This window comes from Taurulus bubalis (assembly GCF_910589615.1).
Source record: "Taurulus bubalis genome assembly, chromosome: 3".
NCBI lineage: Eukaryota > Metazoa > Chordata > Actinopteri > Perciformes > Cottidae > Taurulus > Taurulus bubalis.
The window spans coordinates 33,193,201-33,210,177 of record NC_136591.1 but is presented as its reverse complement, the minus strand read 5'-3'; the positions used below and the strand labels follow the sequence as shown (position 1 = coordinate 33,210,177).

Genomic DNA, 16,977 nt, shown 5'->3' with positions numbered 1-16,977 from the left:
CACAAGGATGTGGTTACATATGCTGTGTTCTGACCCTCATATTCCCATGTTTGGGTCTCTAAACCGTGAAACGTTACAGGTGGGGCTATTACTGAGACAAGTGGGTGTCATGTGAGTGGGGTAACAAGTCCAGAGCAAGAAAATATAGTTTATTTCAGTTTACGTCTTATTTTATTAATTTATTTTTGTTCTCTACGTGGAGGTGCCACAGCACAACACTGATATATTATGTTTTATATTACTGTTCAGTTCACGATCACCATGTCAGCCGAACCGTGCGCTTATTCTCGCATTCTGCAGATATTATGCAGCATTAGCATTCATTAACTATAATAAACTAGTGCAATGCTTGTTCGGGACGTGGCCATTTGCCCCCGCATGTGCAGCATCTTCAGGGAACCACAGAAGTGTTGGTTTGCAACGTTAGCATGTCCAGCATCCAGCAGCAAAAGCCTGCTGGAGTCTGCAGATATCCTGAAGCCCCGCCCCCTCGCTGCTGCACAGAGTGTACAGCGAGTACATCGGAGGAACGGGTTTTGAGATGCAAATAACACACACACACACACACACACACAAACACACACACACACACACACAGACACACAGAAAGAGATGGCTTACTTTATCGTTAGATATAATAAATACATATTCAATAATGTCCGGAGGGAAGCATTTGTCTTCTATTTAGCTGAATGCTTCTCTATGGTCTCCGGCTCGTCGGGTGATAACTCACTGTAGACAACAACACATTAACATTCCACAATGTGTTTACATAAAAATATTGCTTAGTGCCGCTTTAACTCGGCGTGGACCCTTATGAAGGTGTTGTGACTCTACCTGAAAAAACCTTTCATAGCTAAAGGTGCGTATCGCTGCCTATATGCACACATTCACTCCTGTACCTCATCACATAGAGTGCAGATTACAGCGACACTGATATTTGCACACATTGTTTTTTATTTTGAGAACACACAGTGAAGCATCTTTTGTGTGTGAGCAAAAGTCCCGTCATATTTTTTCAAAGATATATATCTGCCCAGGCATCGGAGCATCACAGGCACTGAGATAATGTTCTGTTAAAATACAGGCCTTCATCGAAACATCAATTGATTTCCAAACAGCTTCGGAGCAAACCTACCGAGGAGGTTGACCGCCTCTCTGATTTGACATCGAAGTAAATAAATAGAGCTCTGCTGATTGCCACCGCGCGACGCGGACACATTAATCACTGGAAGGGGTGCTGACGGACAGCGAGGCGACAAGCAGCAGCGCGGCATGCAGAAATGTGTGTGTGTCTGTGTGTGGACGTCGATGGCCACAGGAGAGCTTAGTCACGCTTCATTAATATTAGCGGGCGGTCATTAGCGGCAGCTGCCCGCTCCGGTGAATTCACAGCGGCATCAAACAGTGAGTGTGTGAGTGGGCCACTCCACCGGTGTGAGGACGATATAAGTCAGCCCGGCCTTACGTGGTGGCAACGGGAGCTTTGAAGGGATGCGGTTGCTCTTATTGTCTTTTCTCATCCTCTCCCTCCCTCCCTATTGATTTTCCTACTACGGGTATAATTACACATTCGACTACAAGCTGCAGGCATCTGGTATTCACAGCCCGGATTGAGCCTCAAACCATCTTCACGCAGTCAATGAAAGCACCTCCACTTATCCTCATTGGGTGGAATGTAACCAAGTACGTGACCTCAGGTACTGTACTTAAGCACAAGGTACTTTTCGGGGTACTTTACCGGAGCGTTTCAAATCCATGCTGCTTAATACATCACTACATTTCAGTGGGAAATATTGTGCTATTTACGCCACGACATTTATTTGATAATATTAGCTGCTTTCAAGGTAGATAATACACTATTGGCAGTAGTCGTACCTGTTCCAGAAGGTCCTCCACTTTCCTCTGCCAGCTCTCCCTGGCGTTGCACATTTCCTGCTCCTTGCTTTGTGCCAGCTGACTCAGCGCTGCGGCCTTGTCCTCCACGTGGTCCTCTCTCAGCTCCTCACGTAGCTTCTTACACTCCTGCCTACAACAGGACAAAGCACACAGATATTTGGGATTATTTTTCCTGCTGTGACCGAGAGCGATTCATTAAAACCGCACCAAGCGTCTCTAAACTTGTAAAATCCACATAACAAAAACCAATGAGATAGAATAAGCATGTATGAGTGCTTGTAAAAGACAGCGGATCCCCGGCTCCTCCAGTCCATATGTCGTATCCTTGGGCAAAACACTGAACCCAAAACTGTGACAACGTGAGTCGCCAAGAGCAAAACTGTGACCGCCATCTGACTTGTGAACGGCGTTACCACAGATTTGCCCTATTCAGCTCACTCTGCTGCAGTCTTGGAAAGGGAGGAGTGAGAGGAGCGGTATTCGGCTTGTTGCAACCTGCCACCACACTGCTACATGCCACTAAGTCTGACACACTGTCCCTTTAAAAGGTCTGGCTTAGTTTCCACCAGCTTGTAGGGAAAAATATCAGACTCTTTAGCCTTTAAATGCTCCACTGTGCTCATCAGATAACTGTGTCGGTTTTTACATGACTCATAGTCACTTGATCTACTATTAATAAAGATACAGACATATGTATTGAGGCAGCATTGCCTTATGGTCCGTGTAACGAGGCTCGGGACGGACTCTGCTGCAGCTTCATTGTTGAAATTTGATTTCGTAAAACTTGAAAAAACTTGAACCGGAAAGCTATTCTTTGCTTGTGGCTAAATTACCATAAAATGATGGCAAGACCTGGCGGATTCAATATTTTAACTAGGTTTCAAGCCTCCGCAAGTGGATGTTTTTACTGTGTCCGCATAAATTGAAACCCTCGGCTTCCTGGAAGACAAGAAAACAATCTAAAATGACAAGAAGTGCAAGAAGTGATTACGATTTATAGTCAACGAGCTGATCTCCCAAACTTGTCTTTCTTTTTGCCACCTTTGGTATACTTGTTGTTGGGTCTTGTTGTAGCAGACATGAGGTTTTAGCACAGCAACAAAAAACTGCACACAGAACTTTACAACAGAACTTTGCAATATTCGCTTCTAGAGAACAATAAATGGTCCTTTATCACACCTCAACACCGCATCTACCGAGCGACCGTTCCTCCTTAACGCTGCTGCTAACAGCTTTCTGCATGTCTCTCTGTGTGTGTATGTGTGTGTGTGTTTTCATATAATAGCTGTGTGGGAGTTGAAATGGCAGCTGTTAAATGAAGTATCGAGGCAAAACCGTTTTTTTTTGGGGGCACTTTCTGAGAGCCAGAAAGTGTCAAACTGAAGGCGGGCTATCTCACAGACGCACACGCATGCGCACGCGCACACGCACACGCAGCTCTGGTCTTTCTAATAAGCGGCGTTCGATAGCATAGCAGGAAGAAAGATCAGGACAGATGGAGAGAGGTAAAGGGAGGAAGGAAGGAGTCGATGAACAAACTGTCAAAGATGGAAGATATATCCTGATGAGATGTGGGATAATTGGCTGGATTCGACTCGCTGTGCTCTGAGATATAACGCACACCAGCTCATTCGAGCCTGGTGTTTTTTTGTGTGGGATTATGCATATCGACATAAAGCGTTTGTAGGTAGCATTGGCGAAAACAGCGAGTATTTTTCAAAACCATCATGAACCACATGAACGTAAACAATGAACATGGCTATTGTTACCACTCACAGCTGTCAAGCGAGACGCTTGTGGAGGACTCTGATGAGTCCAATCATTGCATATCATAGTTGCATCACAGGTAATACATATTACAGTCCTGCAACAGCCAAGTACCAGAATTTTTTTTGTAAGAGCATTTAATTAATCAACGGCTGTTTTATGAGAATAAAATAAATATTTTTTTTTCTTCTTTTCTAAATACATTAACAACCCTACATCCATCCATCAATTATCCAGCCACTGGGCAGGAGGCGCTACAATTTACCGTCATGCTTGAACACAACTCCGAGATACTTGTTTTCCGGGCAGAGAGCCATGGCCTCACGCTTTGGGGTACTAACTCTCATCATGAATTGTGTATATGTCCATAATTCACATCTGAATTGTATAAAGTAAAAAATACATTCCATATGAAGTTACAATTTGTCGACAACTGTGATTTAAACACAAGTTCCACGGTTAAAATACACACAGATACTTCTTTTCTTGAAAAATATCTCTTCACATCTGTCCTGCTCTTTTCTAAAAATGTAAAATGATTTTGAGGAGTCACAGTCAGTGCCTGCTGCAAGTGTGCTTCATCGCTAGAAGTCATTTTATTTCCATTCATGTTCTTCAGTGAATATATTTCTCAATGTGGCTGAAGATTTCCTGTACGTGGACCTCGTGCTTAGAATTCTCTTTCAAATTGACTATATTCAAGTTCAACGACGAACCTTCAAGCCCACATTTCCGCTAATATCTTTATAATATACAATGTTTTCAAAGCAAAACGGTTGAACAAAGAACCATAATTGGAGCAAGGACTTGTACTGCCGTTGTTAACCTCCATATTATCTCCATTCTCAGGAGTTATTGATAGCGACTGTAGAACAGAATGACCCAGGAAATGATAAATTGCGGCAACGTGGTGAGAGATGTCCTGTCTTCAACTTTTAATCTGAGTTCAAAGTTACATCGCTCCAATAAAACATTTTCCCAAACCCTCAGACGTGATGAGAGCTACTGGACGTGCTAATGCGGGCAATTCAATATTAGCTGTCCCTTCTGATATTTACCTTGTCAATGTCAATGTCTAACATAGCCACAGAGTTTAGACACATATTCCCCAACACAAACATCCGTCCACTGCTGGAGGCTTCTTCTACAAACTCAGCGCTCTGCCTGTGTGGCGCTACTGGGAAGGTCGGATCACCGGGGTCGTTTCATCCTCTGGGGATCATGACACAATTTCACGGCAATCCCTCCAACAGTTGCTGAGATAGTTCAGTCCGGTAAACCGATTCATTTACCAACACATTGGCACACATTTTAGTACAGAGCGACTGACTGGCTTGAAGAGGCAAGAAGTTCCTGAGCACCGTTCGACAAGGTCCTCTGCATGACCAAGACAAACTAGCATGGTGCTGCCGGCCCCGCCTTAGTGTGCTGATCCGCTCAACATCCTCTGTTCATTTGGTAATCCGGAGAGCTCTTTCCATGATTATGCTATCACAGAGAAACCGTCTGTTTCCACTGTGAAACGGGGATTAAAGCCGGCCTCCTTAATTCAGACGGCTCGCTAACCACAGTGTACTCACCCCAACCACCAAATGAATAGATGTTCACCGGAGAATTAAGCGCTGTGCGCAGAAAGACAAAGGAAGGTGAGTAAAAGCTGATGAAGAGGTGATGGAGAGGAGGTATGAGTAAGCTGGTACGCTGTTGTCTCTACAGTAGGGGACTTCTGCTTTCTAGATCCGCTCTTAAAGCCAGGAAAACATGCTAAAATCTACCATTTTCCCATTGCCAGAAATATATCTGTAACTTCTTCAGTCTCTCTTTTAACTCTCAAGCCAGAGCTGGTGATTGGAACATTGGAAAGACTGACAAAGATGATTTTGATGATTGATGAGCGATGCGCTCCAGAGCCAGCAGACTCAGGAAACAGCAATTTTACGTCGCTAATCATAGAAATACACTGTCCATAGCATCGCACCAGAAAATGGTCAAAAAGTAGCATGTGTGTTTCTGCCAATGGAGTCTTGTAGCTTTGAGGAGCGCACAATACGTCTGGTTCTTTTCACATCTAACTCTATGAATTAAGGATTAATTTCGACCAAACCAGAGTTGGTGATTGCTGGAAGAATGTAAAGACTTACCAAGATGGTTTTGATGAGTTTTATTTAGTTTCTTCTGTTTGAATGAAACATGTTTCGATGATCGACGATGTCAAATTGCTGTTTTCTGATTGAAATCTGGTGGCTTTGAGGAGAGTATATTATTTGTTTGTTTTATACGTCAATCAATTACAATAATTGTACATATCCCTGTCGATTTTATTTATTACATATTCACTTCATTGCGCGTCGCATGGCATCATCGCAGCAGAAAATTGGAAAACATGAGCATGTCTTCCCCGGTGTCATGTTTCCTTCACTGATGATCGGAGCTGGAGCCGATAACAACCTGTCACAGCAGCAGAGTCATTTGTCCCGGGAATGAATGCTGACTGTAACCTTTCCCTCTAAAGACAAAAGCCAGATGTACGTTTTTTTGTCTAGTGAGAAAAGGGCTTTATTGTGACAGAGATTTATTGGTGGTTTAACTTTGAATCAGCCAGTCAGTTTGACAGCACAGCAGACAGAAAAATAGAACAGGCGTTGCCTAATCTGTCTTTGATGCAGCCATTTTTAGTCATTAATGTCACACCATCATTGTCGATGTCTTTTACATTTGGTCTTTGTCATTTTTTTTAATTTAAGACGCTTACAAAGTGTTAAAATATTGGACGTTTCCTACTGCTTGAAATGGTAGAAATATCAAGTATACAGCAGGTGGAATCAGTCACATTTGCATGATTAGTGAAGTCGGTCTCTGGTAGGAGGAAGTTTGTGTTTGGGTTAAAAAAAACTTGATACTTCTAGGGAGTTATATAAAAAGAAAACAACTGTCAGGAGAGAGGCTGCTGACAGATTTAGGTTGTGATGATTCCCGAGGTTCCTAAACTGCTTCCTGGTATTTTAGCATCGGTTCTTTCATAATTTAATACTTGAAACTGATTGGTCCTCCAGTCCTTGTGTGTTTTTTGCTCCTTACACTTGGAAAGAGGGGGTCGTGAGGCCAATGTCAACGCAGACAAACGCCAGAAACGATGTAGGAGCATATGAGAGAAAGCAGCCCATCCATATTATTTTCGGATCTCTGAAAAAAAACACATAGCCGCTGGAAAAAATCCAGTAATGATATATTGGTCTATATTCTTTTCCTTAAATTTTGTAATTATGATAATTATGAACTTGTAAAAAGGTGCGTATATGTCAAATATAATAATTGCAAAGTAATGGAGTCACAATTATAAAATGAACTCTTCTTACTTATTGGCTAACATAGGCGCTGCCACCAACACACATATAATATCAACCGATATATCAGCATGAACAATTTATTATTCTAGCCGAACTTGTCAGTCAGCCCAAAAAATGAATAAACCTCTACTATACTAGTACGACAACCAGAGTTTGGAGGAGAAACATCAGTCAGAAATATTGAATGGAGGCCTCTCAGTCTGTACATATATATTGAATAAATATCTGAAGTCAGGGTGTGTATGAAATTATTTTTATTTTCCAGACTGGTGTTTAAAGTTTAATTCCGTCATGAAGACATAAGTCACAAAAGGTGTTGCATAAACAGGATATGAAGTCTTTTGCATCCAGTGGTCTGCAGGACGGACTCAGTCTCACATATTTCTCCTTGCTATTTAATTCCTTTGTTGTAATTTACGTTTCTGTTTGAGTTGACTTATGCTACTAAAATGATTACATACTCCTTTTGCTATGTTATGTGTCTTAATTCAATTGTTATTATATTTTGTACTGGAGTTAGTATTATTTCATATACATTTTACATGTATTTATGTGTTTTTTATTCATATGTTTGAATAATAAAGGTATATCTTATCGTATTCCATCAATGTATTGCTATATGTTATTTGTTCATGTTTTTGCATAATACAGTTCAGTATAGGCATCCCAAGTTTCATTTGATGGTTTCCAGAATACATACAGTACATCACATAGTTCCCAACAGTATATTGTCCATGTATATTTTGACCTTCTGAGGCAGGAGGCTTTGCACAGGAGGAGATAGTATCTTTATCTGCAGTGTTCACAAAACACTGACTTCTAGGTGAAGTTTTCAACTAACAGCAGCCACCTATGTTGCATTTCTCTACACAACTTGGTATTCTATGCAAGCTGAGCCAATACTAGAAGGTGGCGTTAAAACACAGCAACCAACACTTGGTTAGAGAGGATCGTCACTAGCGCCACACGTTACATGTCCAGCACAAACCAAGTTAGAAAAAACGAAACTAACATCAATAGCGACCGCAATTATTTATTAAAAACCTACTACACACAGTTTACCTGTCTGTGCCGAGGGGAAAATTGTCTCATGATCCTTCCACGTCTGAGACATTTTGTTTGTGGTGCTCCCAACATTTTAAAAATGAGGTTAAAAAGATTCTATAGCGAATTCTCTGCAGAAACAGTGTCCCAGTTACTCTGGATAATCCAAAAACCTCACTGTGAACAGCTTTCATTGGAACTACTTTAAAAAAAAAAAAAAAAAAAAAGCCCTCATGAAAACAGTTGACAGTGTGTTATGTGGATTATCCGGGGTAACTGGGGCACCGTTTGTAGGAGGGGAAAAAAGCATGTTTCTTGAAGCAACCCTGGTACAGTTTATTAAAATCATTTAAGCCATGGATGTGGTCACATACATGTCCCAATGTACACCAGGTATCTAAAATAAATGAATAGCTGTTATAGGAGTGTGTGCACTCATTCATTCCCCTACTTCATGCCCCTTCTTTATTATTATTATGAATGAGATCGAACAGTGTCCAGGCATTTAGCACTATAAGTTACTTCAGCATGAAAGAAAAGACACACAAAAAAAGGAGACGCTTTGACCATCAAGAAACAATTTAATGCTGAGATTATCTCGATTAGAGTCATTTCGAGGCTGCAGCCTTCACTGTGTGAAATGACTTTGGTTCACACACTTAGAAAAAAAGTCAATTTCAATCTTGGTTTTCGAACAACAACATTTCAAAAGATCTGTGGATGTTAACAGAGACTTTGAAAAGCTGCAGATCCCTCCAAGGATAATACTCTGTCACGGCCAACATTTCAAGCCCGATGACCTGTTAGTGTGTATGTGTAGGTGTGTGTGTGTTCTATTAAGTGTGAGAAACGAAAATAAAAGAACAGAATAGACTTCCATTTCCCATCCATTCTTAATTTCATGCTTTCTCTTTGTTAAAAGACAACACAAAGGCTGTCAGATATACACACACACACACGCACACACACACACACACACACACACACGCGCACGCGCGCACACGCACACGCACGCACACCTATGATAATATAAATCCTTATATTCTGTAGATATTCTTCATTATTCTTCATGTCTATGAGAGTTCAGGTTATGGAAGATCAGTTTAACAAATACTGTATGTGAGAAACGTCCGGTTGTCTGTTGAAATTTTGCTTGAAAACTTGCTTAAATTGAGAGAACGAGTTGTTGAACTGAATTATTCCGGAGGCTACACCAGACATCCAATAAATAGTACACGCTAACACCTACCTGAGGGTTTCGGTCCATTTGAGCTCCAGCTCCAGAGCCATCTTGTCCATCTTATGTTTCTCTTCTTCTTTGGTGGTGATGAGTTTGGCTTCATGCTGACGCTTTTGGACCTCCAACTCTCCCTGTGAACAGACAGGCAGGCCGTCGGTCAAACTCAGACAGACAGAGAGACAGATAGACCTTGGTTAGTGTGCCAGCGGCGTCTAAACGTTGCTCAGAGTTTTTTTCCGCCCTGACAGGATTCCAGTTCTTTAGGCAACTCTGAAAAGTTTTGGGATTTTCTGAAGCGTGAAAAAAGGTTAATGCCTTTTGGAGTAAGGCTTGCGAACAGTCAACACAAAATGTTGCTGTTGGCAGTGTCAATCCAAAAGCAGGTCACGTGGAAGTCCTTCAAAAACCCACTCTGCTCCAACACCAAATCTACATTGTAGGAATGACATGGTTTGAAGTTGAATTGAAGCGTTGATGAACCAAAAATGAATCAGATACATTTGATAACTGATCAACTGTCATTCATCAAACAAAAAAAAAAACCCAATTGTTTACTCACAGCAGCTCAAATATCAGGGTGTGTTGCTTCTCTCTGTTCTGTATTATTGGATATTGAATATTTTTGGGTTTTGAGACGTCTGGTCACACTAAACAAGCACTGGGAACATTCACCATTTTCCAGCCTTTAAATAAGTTATAAATTAATAGACAAAAAGATCCTGATGATTTTTTTTATCTCAATTATTACAATAAAGTGCCACAACTACCTTGTGAACTATTCCACTAACACAATATACTGTATGAGTTATATTGAGTTTATATTGTGGCTGGAATCAGTCCAAATACTGTGTGTGTGTGTGTGTGTGTGTGTGTGTGTGTGTGTGTGTGTGTGTGTGCGTGTGTGTGTGTGTGTGTGTGTGTGTGTGTGTGTGTGTGTGTGTGTGTGTGTGTGTGTTCTCCTATCTTTGGACAAGTGGGAGTTGTATACCTTGTGGGGACATTTTGGGGAAGTGAGGACTCTAGTTTGATGGCTGCAACCTGATTTAAGGGTAAGTTGAAAATAACGCTACAGTTCTCATAAGTCCAGAAAAAAACAACTGTGTCAGCAACTGTGTGTTGGTGCTGACCTGCAGAGCGGTCAGCAGGTTGCTGGTCTCCCTCAGTCGGGCCCTGGTGGCGTCCAGCTCCTCCAGCAGCTTGTCCTGCGCCTCCTTCAGTGTGGAGATCTGTCCCTCAGCTTTCCCGACGTCCTGCTCCCCCTGCTGCACTTCCTCCTGCAGCCGGATCAACTGAGGGGAGATGAGAGACAGACAGAGAGAATAAACTACATTCACACCTCTACTTGGTTGCGCTTCGGGCTGTAGCTCAGTGTGGCAGCGACCTTGAAACTACATCAGCATTTTATGCTCGGCGAGGTGGAATTCCCATCAAAAATGCATTAAATATTGTCGATTGTTAAATGAGCGAGGCCCATAAACTTTTTTTGCCAACGTGGCCACAGAGTTTTGCAATTCGTCAGATCTTAATTTACCTCGCTGAGTGCACAAACAACAGAAATAGGAAGTGGCAGCAGGTTTGCACACAGGAAAACAAAGCTTTTAAAGACCGGGGACCAAAAACAAACATTTGCTCTCTTTGTGTTTTAATGCTAACACATGCTAACTGCTGTCAGGCACACCAAAGAAGAGGAAAAAGGCAGAGTTGGACAGACATATACGCCCGAAACAGCAAGTTTGATTCTAAATTGACTCAATTTACCAACAATTACTCAAGTATGTTACATGAAACGAATACTGACGTCCAAATGGAGCACTAGAGTACTCGCGTAACGTTAGTTGGTCATCCCGAGCTACTAGTGATTCATACAGTTTATCTAATAGAATCTATGTAAGCATTTAAGAAGACTGTCTTCAATTTCAACTCATGACGACATTGAATAAATGAATGTGATCAACTTATTTTTCCATGAAACCCTGCAGCCAACATTAGCTCGCTAGCCTTCAGGTTTTGTTTGTTCTCGCTGGCGGAACAACAAAAAAAGTTATCTGTTAGCCAACGTTACATTTTCTAAGCAATCCGCCCAACACCGGTGGCACGAACTGTTGGGTTTCTTTGCTGTTTGACCCAGCAAAGTATGTTACAGCTTGTCATGCCTTTGTGTCGGTTAGGTGTCCTCAACCTGGCAACCCAACTTAGAGCATGGGGATGAGTGTGCGGGGGGAAACAAACTCTCTCCAATGTTTTGAAAGTAGACTGCCGTAACCATTTTAAAGGCTAGCTGTCAGTGTTACATGTTGCTCCTTTAAATACCGTTATACCATGTGGTACACATGCTCTGAAATTCAGTAAAAACAACCGCCAGTATTCATAAATGAATAAGCAGCAATTGGTTGAGCAGTTGGCTTTCTTCTAAATCATTTTGTATTTTCTTAGAACTTAAAAACATGTCTCACTAAAGTTGTTTGTGCACAAATAATGTCAGGTTCAAAACGAATGAGAGACTTTGAGCTGGTGGCTTAAAAGGATAACTTTATCAATAATACAATCAGAAAGCTATAAACCATTTAGCTTGAGGATCTTAAATAGATATAACTCTTGGGCTACATTTGGGTTTATATATATATATTTTTTTCACGTGGGTCATTTCAATGTGAGCTTGACACTGGGAAGGGATCCTCAGCTGGTAAAATGACTTGAAAACACAGTTTACGTCATCTCTCAAATGGTAAATACTGTTTATCATTTATTTATTATTCAAGTCACGCACATTATTAAAGATTCAGACTCCAGTTTCCCGAACTTTTGAAGGTCACATTACCAACAAGAAGTTCAGTGAGTAGTGAATGATGAATTCATTACACATAGTGTTTACAAAACAAACTCGCCATTTAGAAGCTGATCACCTGATGATCTTCAATGATGAAATTTGAAACCAACGAAGACGAGACATTCTGAGTTCATTTAAAAATAATCATACTATGATATTTTTAAATAGTGAAACTACTGGATTTCACAGTGTGAAGATGATAAGGAAGCAACCAAAGACAGCCTTAAAGTGTTTGTAACCTTCAAGTTATTTCGCAGCACAATCAGTCAGGTCAAACCTAAGGTCCCGGATGTCCTACCTCTTGGCTCGCTGTGGTGAGTTTGGAGTTCAGCTCCTCGCTCAGCTCGTCCAGCTGCTGCCTGAGAGTCGTCTTCTGCTCCTCCAGCGAGAGGCGCTCCCTCTCAAACTGCTGCTCCAGCTCCTGTGGAAGCCAATCAGAAACACACATCTGTCAAAGTAAGTCCGCAAAAGGAGCATCAAGGAACCTGAAGCTACATTCATGTAATGTAATTTATAATGAAATGCTCTCTTGTTTGAGTTGTGGTGTCTGTGGAGACATTCCCCCGGAAGTGATGGGCTTTACGTCAACCAGCCAAAGCTATATAGGGTTGCAGGAAGTGGTACATAATAGAAACATTCAGAGGGAGTATTAAAGTAAAAAAAAAGAAAGTGATTGATGGGGGACACAAAAGTGTTACCTCGTTGAAGATGGCTGTCAGAAGAGAGGGGACAGGTTTGAATTAGTAAAATACTGGTGTGCTCATCAAACCATACCCTTATTTGCAGGCATGTGTCATGGACGGTGTTTAATGACTCGGAGACAAATATTACGCACTCCGGCTTTAAGAGACAATTTCTCTGTGACGAAATCAAGAAGTCACGCGCAGGCGAGACAATCCACGTCACCGAAGAGTAAGGTTTTGCAGCTTTCATTGGATTTTAATATCATTCCTGGTATTTTGCGTCCACGAAGATTGGAGGATGGCTAAAAACAGGAGGTGGGTGTGCTGGAGCCTCAGGCTGACGCACCGAAAAGGGATTTATTTTCAGACGGAGACAGAAAATGACTCCGGCGAACACAACTTCACACAACTCCGATCCTTCATGTGCAGTTGTGTTGCAGATCCACAACATGCCTCCCTCGCTCCCCTTTGTTTAACATCCCATTGACGGAATTCACCCATGCAAACTTTCTAAAAAATACGGCAAACTATTTCATTGTCCTTGACAGAGACGAGAGCTCGAACGTTCTCACCACGATGAAGCTTATTATGCCTCCTGAGGAGTGGGAAACTGTTATAGCGTGCAATGATTGCTGCTTTCTAAGGACAATTAGAGTCGAGGGAAATTGCTGTGATGTCAAATGGAATTTGCCACCGTTATTCATGAAACAGGAGGATGGAGTTTGTAAGAACAAAAAGAAAAGCATTCAGTCTATTGACGGCTGTGTTCCTTAAAAATGAATGGAAATTCATCTGAATGGAAGGGAGAGTGAAAAATCACAGTAATCCACGTGTAATGACATCTCGTCATCAGCCGCATACTAGAGCAAGTTCCTCTGTTGCAAGTCGGCACGGTAACAACGGTGAATACTGGCTGACATGATTATGCATCCAGTAAAACAGTTTGCTGTAATTTGCTACAACGAATCACATCAAAATAATCCAGTTTGTAAACGTCAACTTTTCCCAACACTCCCCACCAACCGGCTCCCTGTTGTTGCTTGCAATAGTTTCAACACCCTTATGCAACCATGGAAAACAAGAATGGGGTCAGTACCTGCCCAGCTCCGGGCTACGATGAAGTCTGAGGCTTCATCAGGATCTGTCCGGTATGCCGTTCGCCTGAAGCCTTTCTCTCCCTCATGTCCTCACAAAGGCTTTCCTTCAGACTATTTCTTGCTTTTGAATCCAATGGTGAATTAGGTTTCAGACAAAATCAGGAGAACCAACTTTCTTCTATTTCTACATGTTGCGTAGTTTGTTCTGTGGATGTTTACTAACTCTACTGCTTTGATTTACCCACTGCGGTAACTTTTTTTGCTCGGGTAGATGTAATCTCTACAGCCCCTGATCTAAGGTAACCAAGGGGTGATCTCTGGGTCTGAAAAGTGAAGCCAGTGCAGAAGTGGCATGAATTTACATTCTTAATGAAAAGGTCAGCCGGGGGCCACTCCGCTGTTTGCAAAAAATAGTCGGATTGTTTAGAGGTCTATAAGAAAATTACTCTACTATTTATTCCCTAGTGATGAGTTTATGGTCTCAATCTCTAGTTTTTTAAAAGTCTTCTTCAATACAGCATGATGTTCATTTAGTAAATTATGGCCTCATTAAGAGTCAGCTGCTAACAGTACTTGGCTACGCCGCACCTCACATCTCCCCAGAGCCACCATCTAGTCCATCTAGCAGAAATATTAGCATTTATCAGTTGGTAATCAATATGTGTGTCTGTTGATAAAAGCGACCCCTGAGCCATCGTTTGTATACAAATATGAATAAATGCAGCTTAAATCACGTCCTGCATTTTTCGACTAAATGAGAGTGTGACAGAACTAGACAAGCCAATCATTTCTGTTAAGGTCAGCTAAGGACTGGGATAATATTAATGCTACAACATGTCTTCATCATCATCATACAATATTTCCTCCCAGTGCTCATTCTAAACACCAGAAAAGGTTTATCTGGCACTGTTTTACACTGGTGTACATTCAAATACAAAAAAAAGATTTCAACGCACCACACCAGACACCAAAATGGCAACAACAGTTGCTGAATAAAAGTGAAGCCAACCCTTTTGTCACTATTTGCAAAATTTGAATATGCGGAAATCTCGATTGACACGTAAAGTGTTTACCGACTGTCTGGCGATATTGAGGACATCGGTCGATTCAGAAAAACAGACGGGGAGGAATCTAACGTGACACATCAGGATTCCTGTCATACCTCTTCACTCGATATGGAGGCCGCCGCCGAGGTGCTGCATACTATTCATTTAAATTCCAAACACCAGACCGTCTCACAGACCACTCTCGTTTTCATTTAAAGCGATGAAAAGAATATGAGGCGACGAAAGAAACCATGATTAAGGAGACGTGATGCAACCACGGTCGAATGGAGCAGTGAAGAGGCCTTTCTCTCTCGTGTGTCTGCCACCATGATTTTGCAGAGAACATATCAAACCGGAGCGAGTGAATGATGAAGTGAATGAATTCTGCCTCCTCCCTTTCACTCATTCGATGAGGACATTCCTGCCACAACACTGGCTGCATGATCATGAACAGGAGCGAACAATGGAGAATTAATGTGAATATCAGAACAATGCGGTACGGAATAAGAGGACATGGACAAATCACACGGGGCTATAGAGTCTGCATATGGAATGCATGTCTGATCATTACGGAAATGCATAATGCTCCTCTGATCGGGTCTGCTGTGGAATAGCATTTAAAACATGTCCTCATTACGCAACTTTGATGCAAGAGAATATTTGATCACTTGCGTCCACATGGCCGTGTGTGCCTGGAATAAAGGACCCCGTGGAGATTAGGCACCATCACAAGGCTATTTCAGGCTGGTGGCGCTGCAAGCCTCGGCTGCAAATTAGTGGTAAAGGCTGCACAGGTAGACCTTGGGCTTAGTAATCGAGTCCTGGGGCCCGGTTTGTAGTCCTCGGGGGGACATTTCACTGTCTGTCATGATACTGGAAAAAGGGTACTTGGTCATTTGAACCCTGAGGACAATAGGGAATGAGTGTATGTTTTTGTGAGAAGCCGCAGACAGAGAGGCAGGTTGTTTTGTTGAAGCCAGTGTGTTTAAGGCAGTAGGACCATAGCTATTATTTGGACACAAAGAATCGGGCCCGACACTGCATGAACCCACATAGCGTGTCCAAGCCCGACCTTTATCATAACCACAGGAGCAGCTTTTGACATTTGTGACAGGATGGCCAACATGTGCCTCCTCCAACCAAATGTTCAGCAGAGCTTGCCAAATATATATATATATATATATATATATATATATATATATATATATATATATATATATATATATTCAAAAGACACTGTACAACATTTATCCTCATTAATGAGAGCCAGGAGTGTGTTTAAGGCAACGGCAGTCAGCGACATGATTTTCCAACAGCAGCGAAAAATCAATGAGACAATTGTCGACAATGTCGATGTTGACTACAGCACTAAGCATTTCTTTCTCAACTGAACATGAAGGGAGCCAGCCAACGAAAGACACACATTCAAATTAAGATGACAAATCAGTCGTAATGCAATAGAATAATGATATAAAATGCAATAAAGCAACTTACCGGCAAGTTAAATGTGAATCTAACACGAAGAACTACGGCGTCGAGAACAAACCGCAGAGTAGAACCTCCACCTCTCTGAAACTGAACCCACAACTAGACTACGTTATTTGAATAATGCGTTACAGTGTGAAACGGGTTCTGCCGTCTCCAGATGTGTGGTTCGTGTTAAAGCTGCTACGAATACGAGATTGGGAGCATTTCTGTTGCTTCTCAATGGCTCTCAACATGGCGACGGCCAGCACACATCTAACAGCGCTAACAGTGCAAACAACGTGCTGACACATTGCTCCACTTCGTCTTTACAGAGCAAACAGTCATTTAATGCTATTTTAATGCTCTGCATATTGAATTGAGCTCCTTTTAAAAACATAGCTGAAAGGTTCAAGCTCAAAAGAATAATATGAATCAGCTGTTTTCTCTGAAGTACCTTGAAGGGGGAAAAGAATACATCTCAATGGCTCATGGGTCTGCTTTAGCTGACCTCACTTCAGCTGAATAAGGAATAAACCTCACTGGTCCCCAAACAGAAACTC

At 41.9% G+C, this 16,977-nt stretch overlaps 1 protein-coding gene across 1 annotated transcript in view; it reads right to left on the bottom strand.

Moving 5' to 3' along the window:
• The window catches only part of fam184ab (family with sequence similarity 184 member Ab), a gene marked incomplete at both ends in the record, with an annotated part of 118,777 nt that overhangs the window by 35,980 nt on the left and 65,820 nt on the right, over positions 1-16,977 (bottom strand). Inside the window, 4 exons of the mRNA XM_079215965.1 lie at positions 1,879-2,029; positions 9,307-9,428; positions 10,425-10,586; positions 12,423-12,545. Coding sequence (XP_079072091.1) covers positions 1,879-2,029; positions 9,307-9,428; positions 10,425-10,586; positions 12,423-12,545 — 558 coding nt within the window. The remainder of the gene's footprint in view (positions 1-1,878; positions 2,030-9,306; positions 9,429-10,424; positions 10,587-12,422; positions 12,546-16,977) is intronic.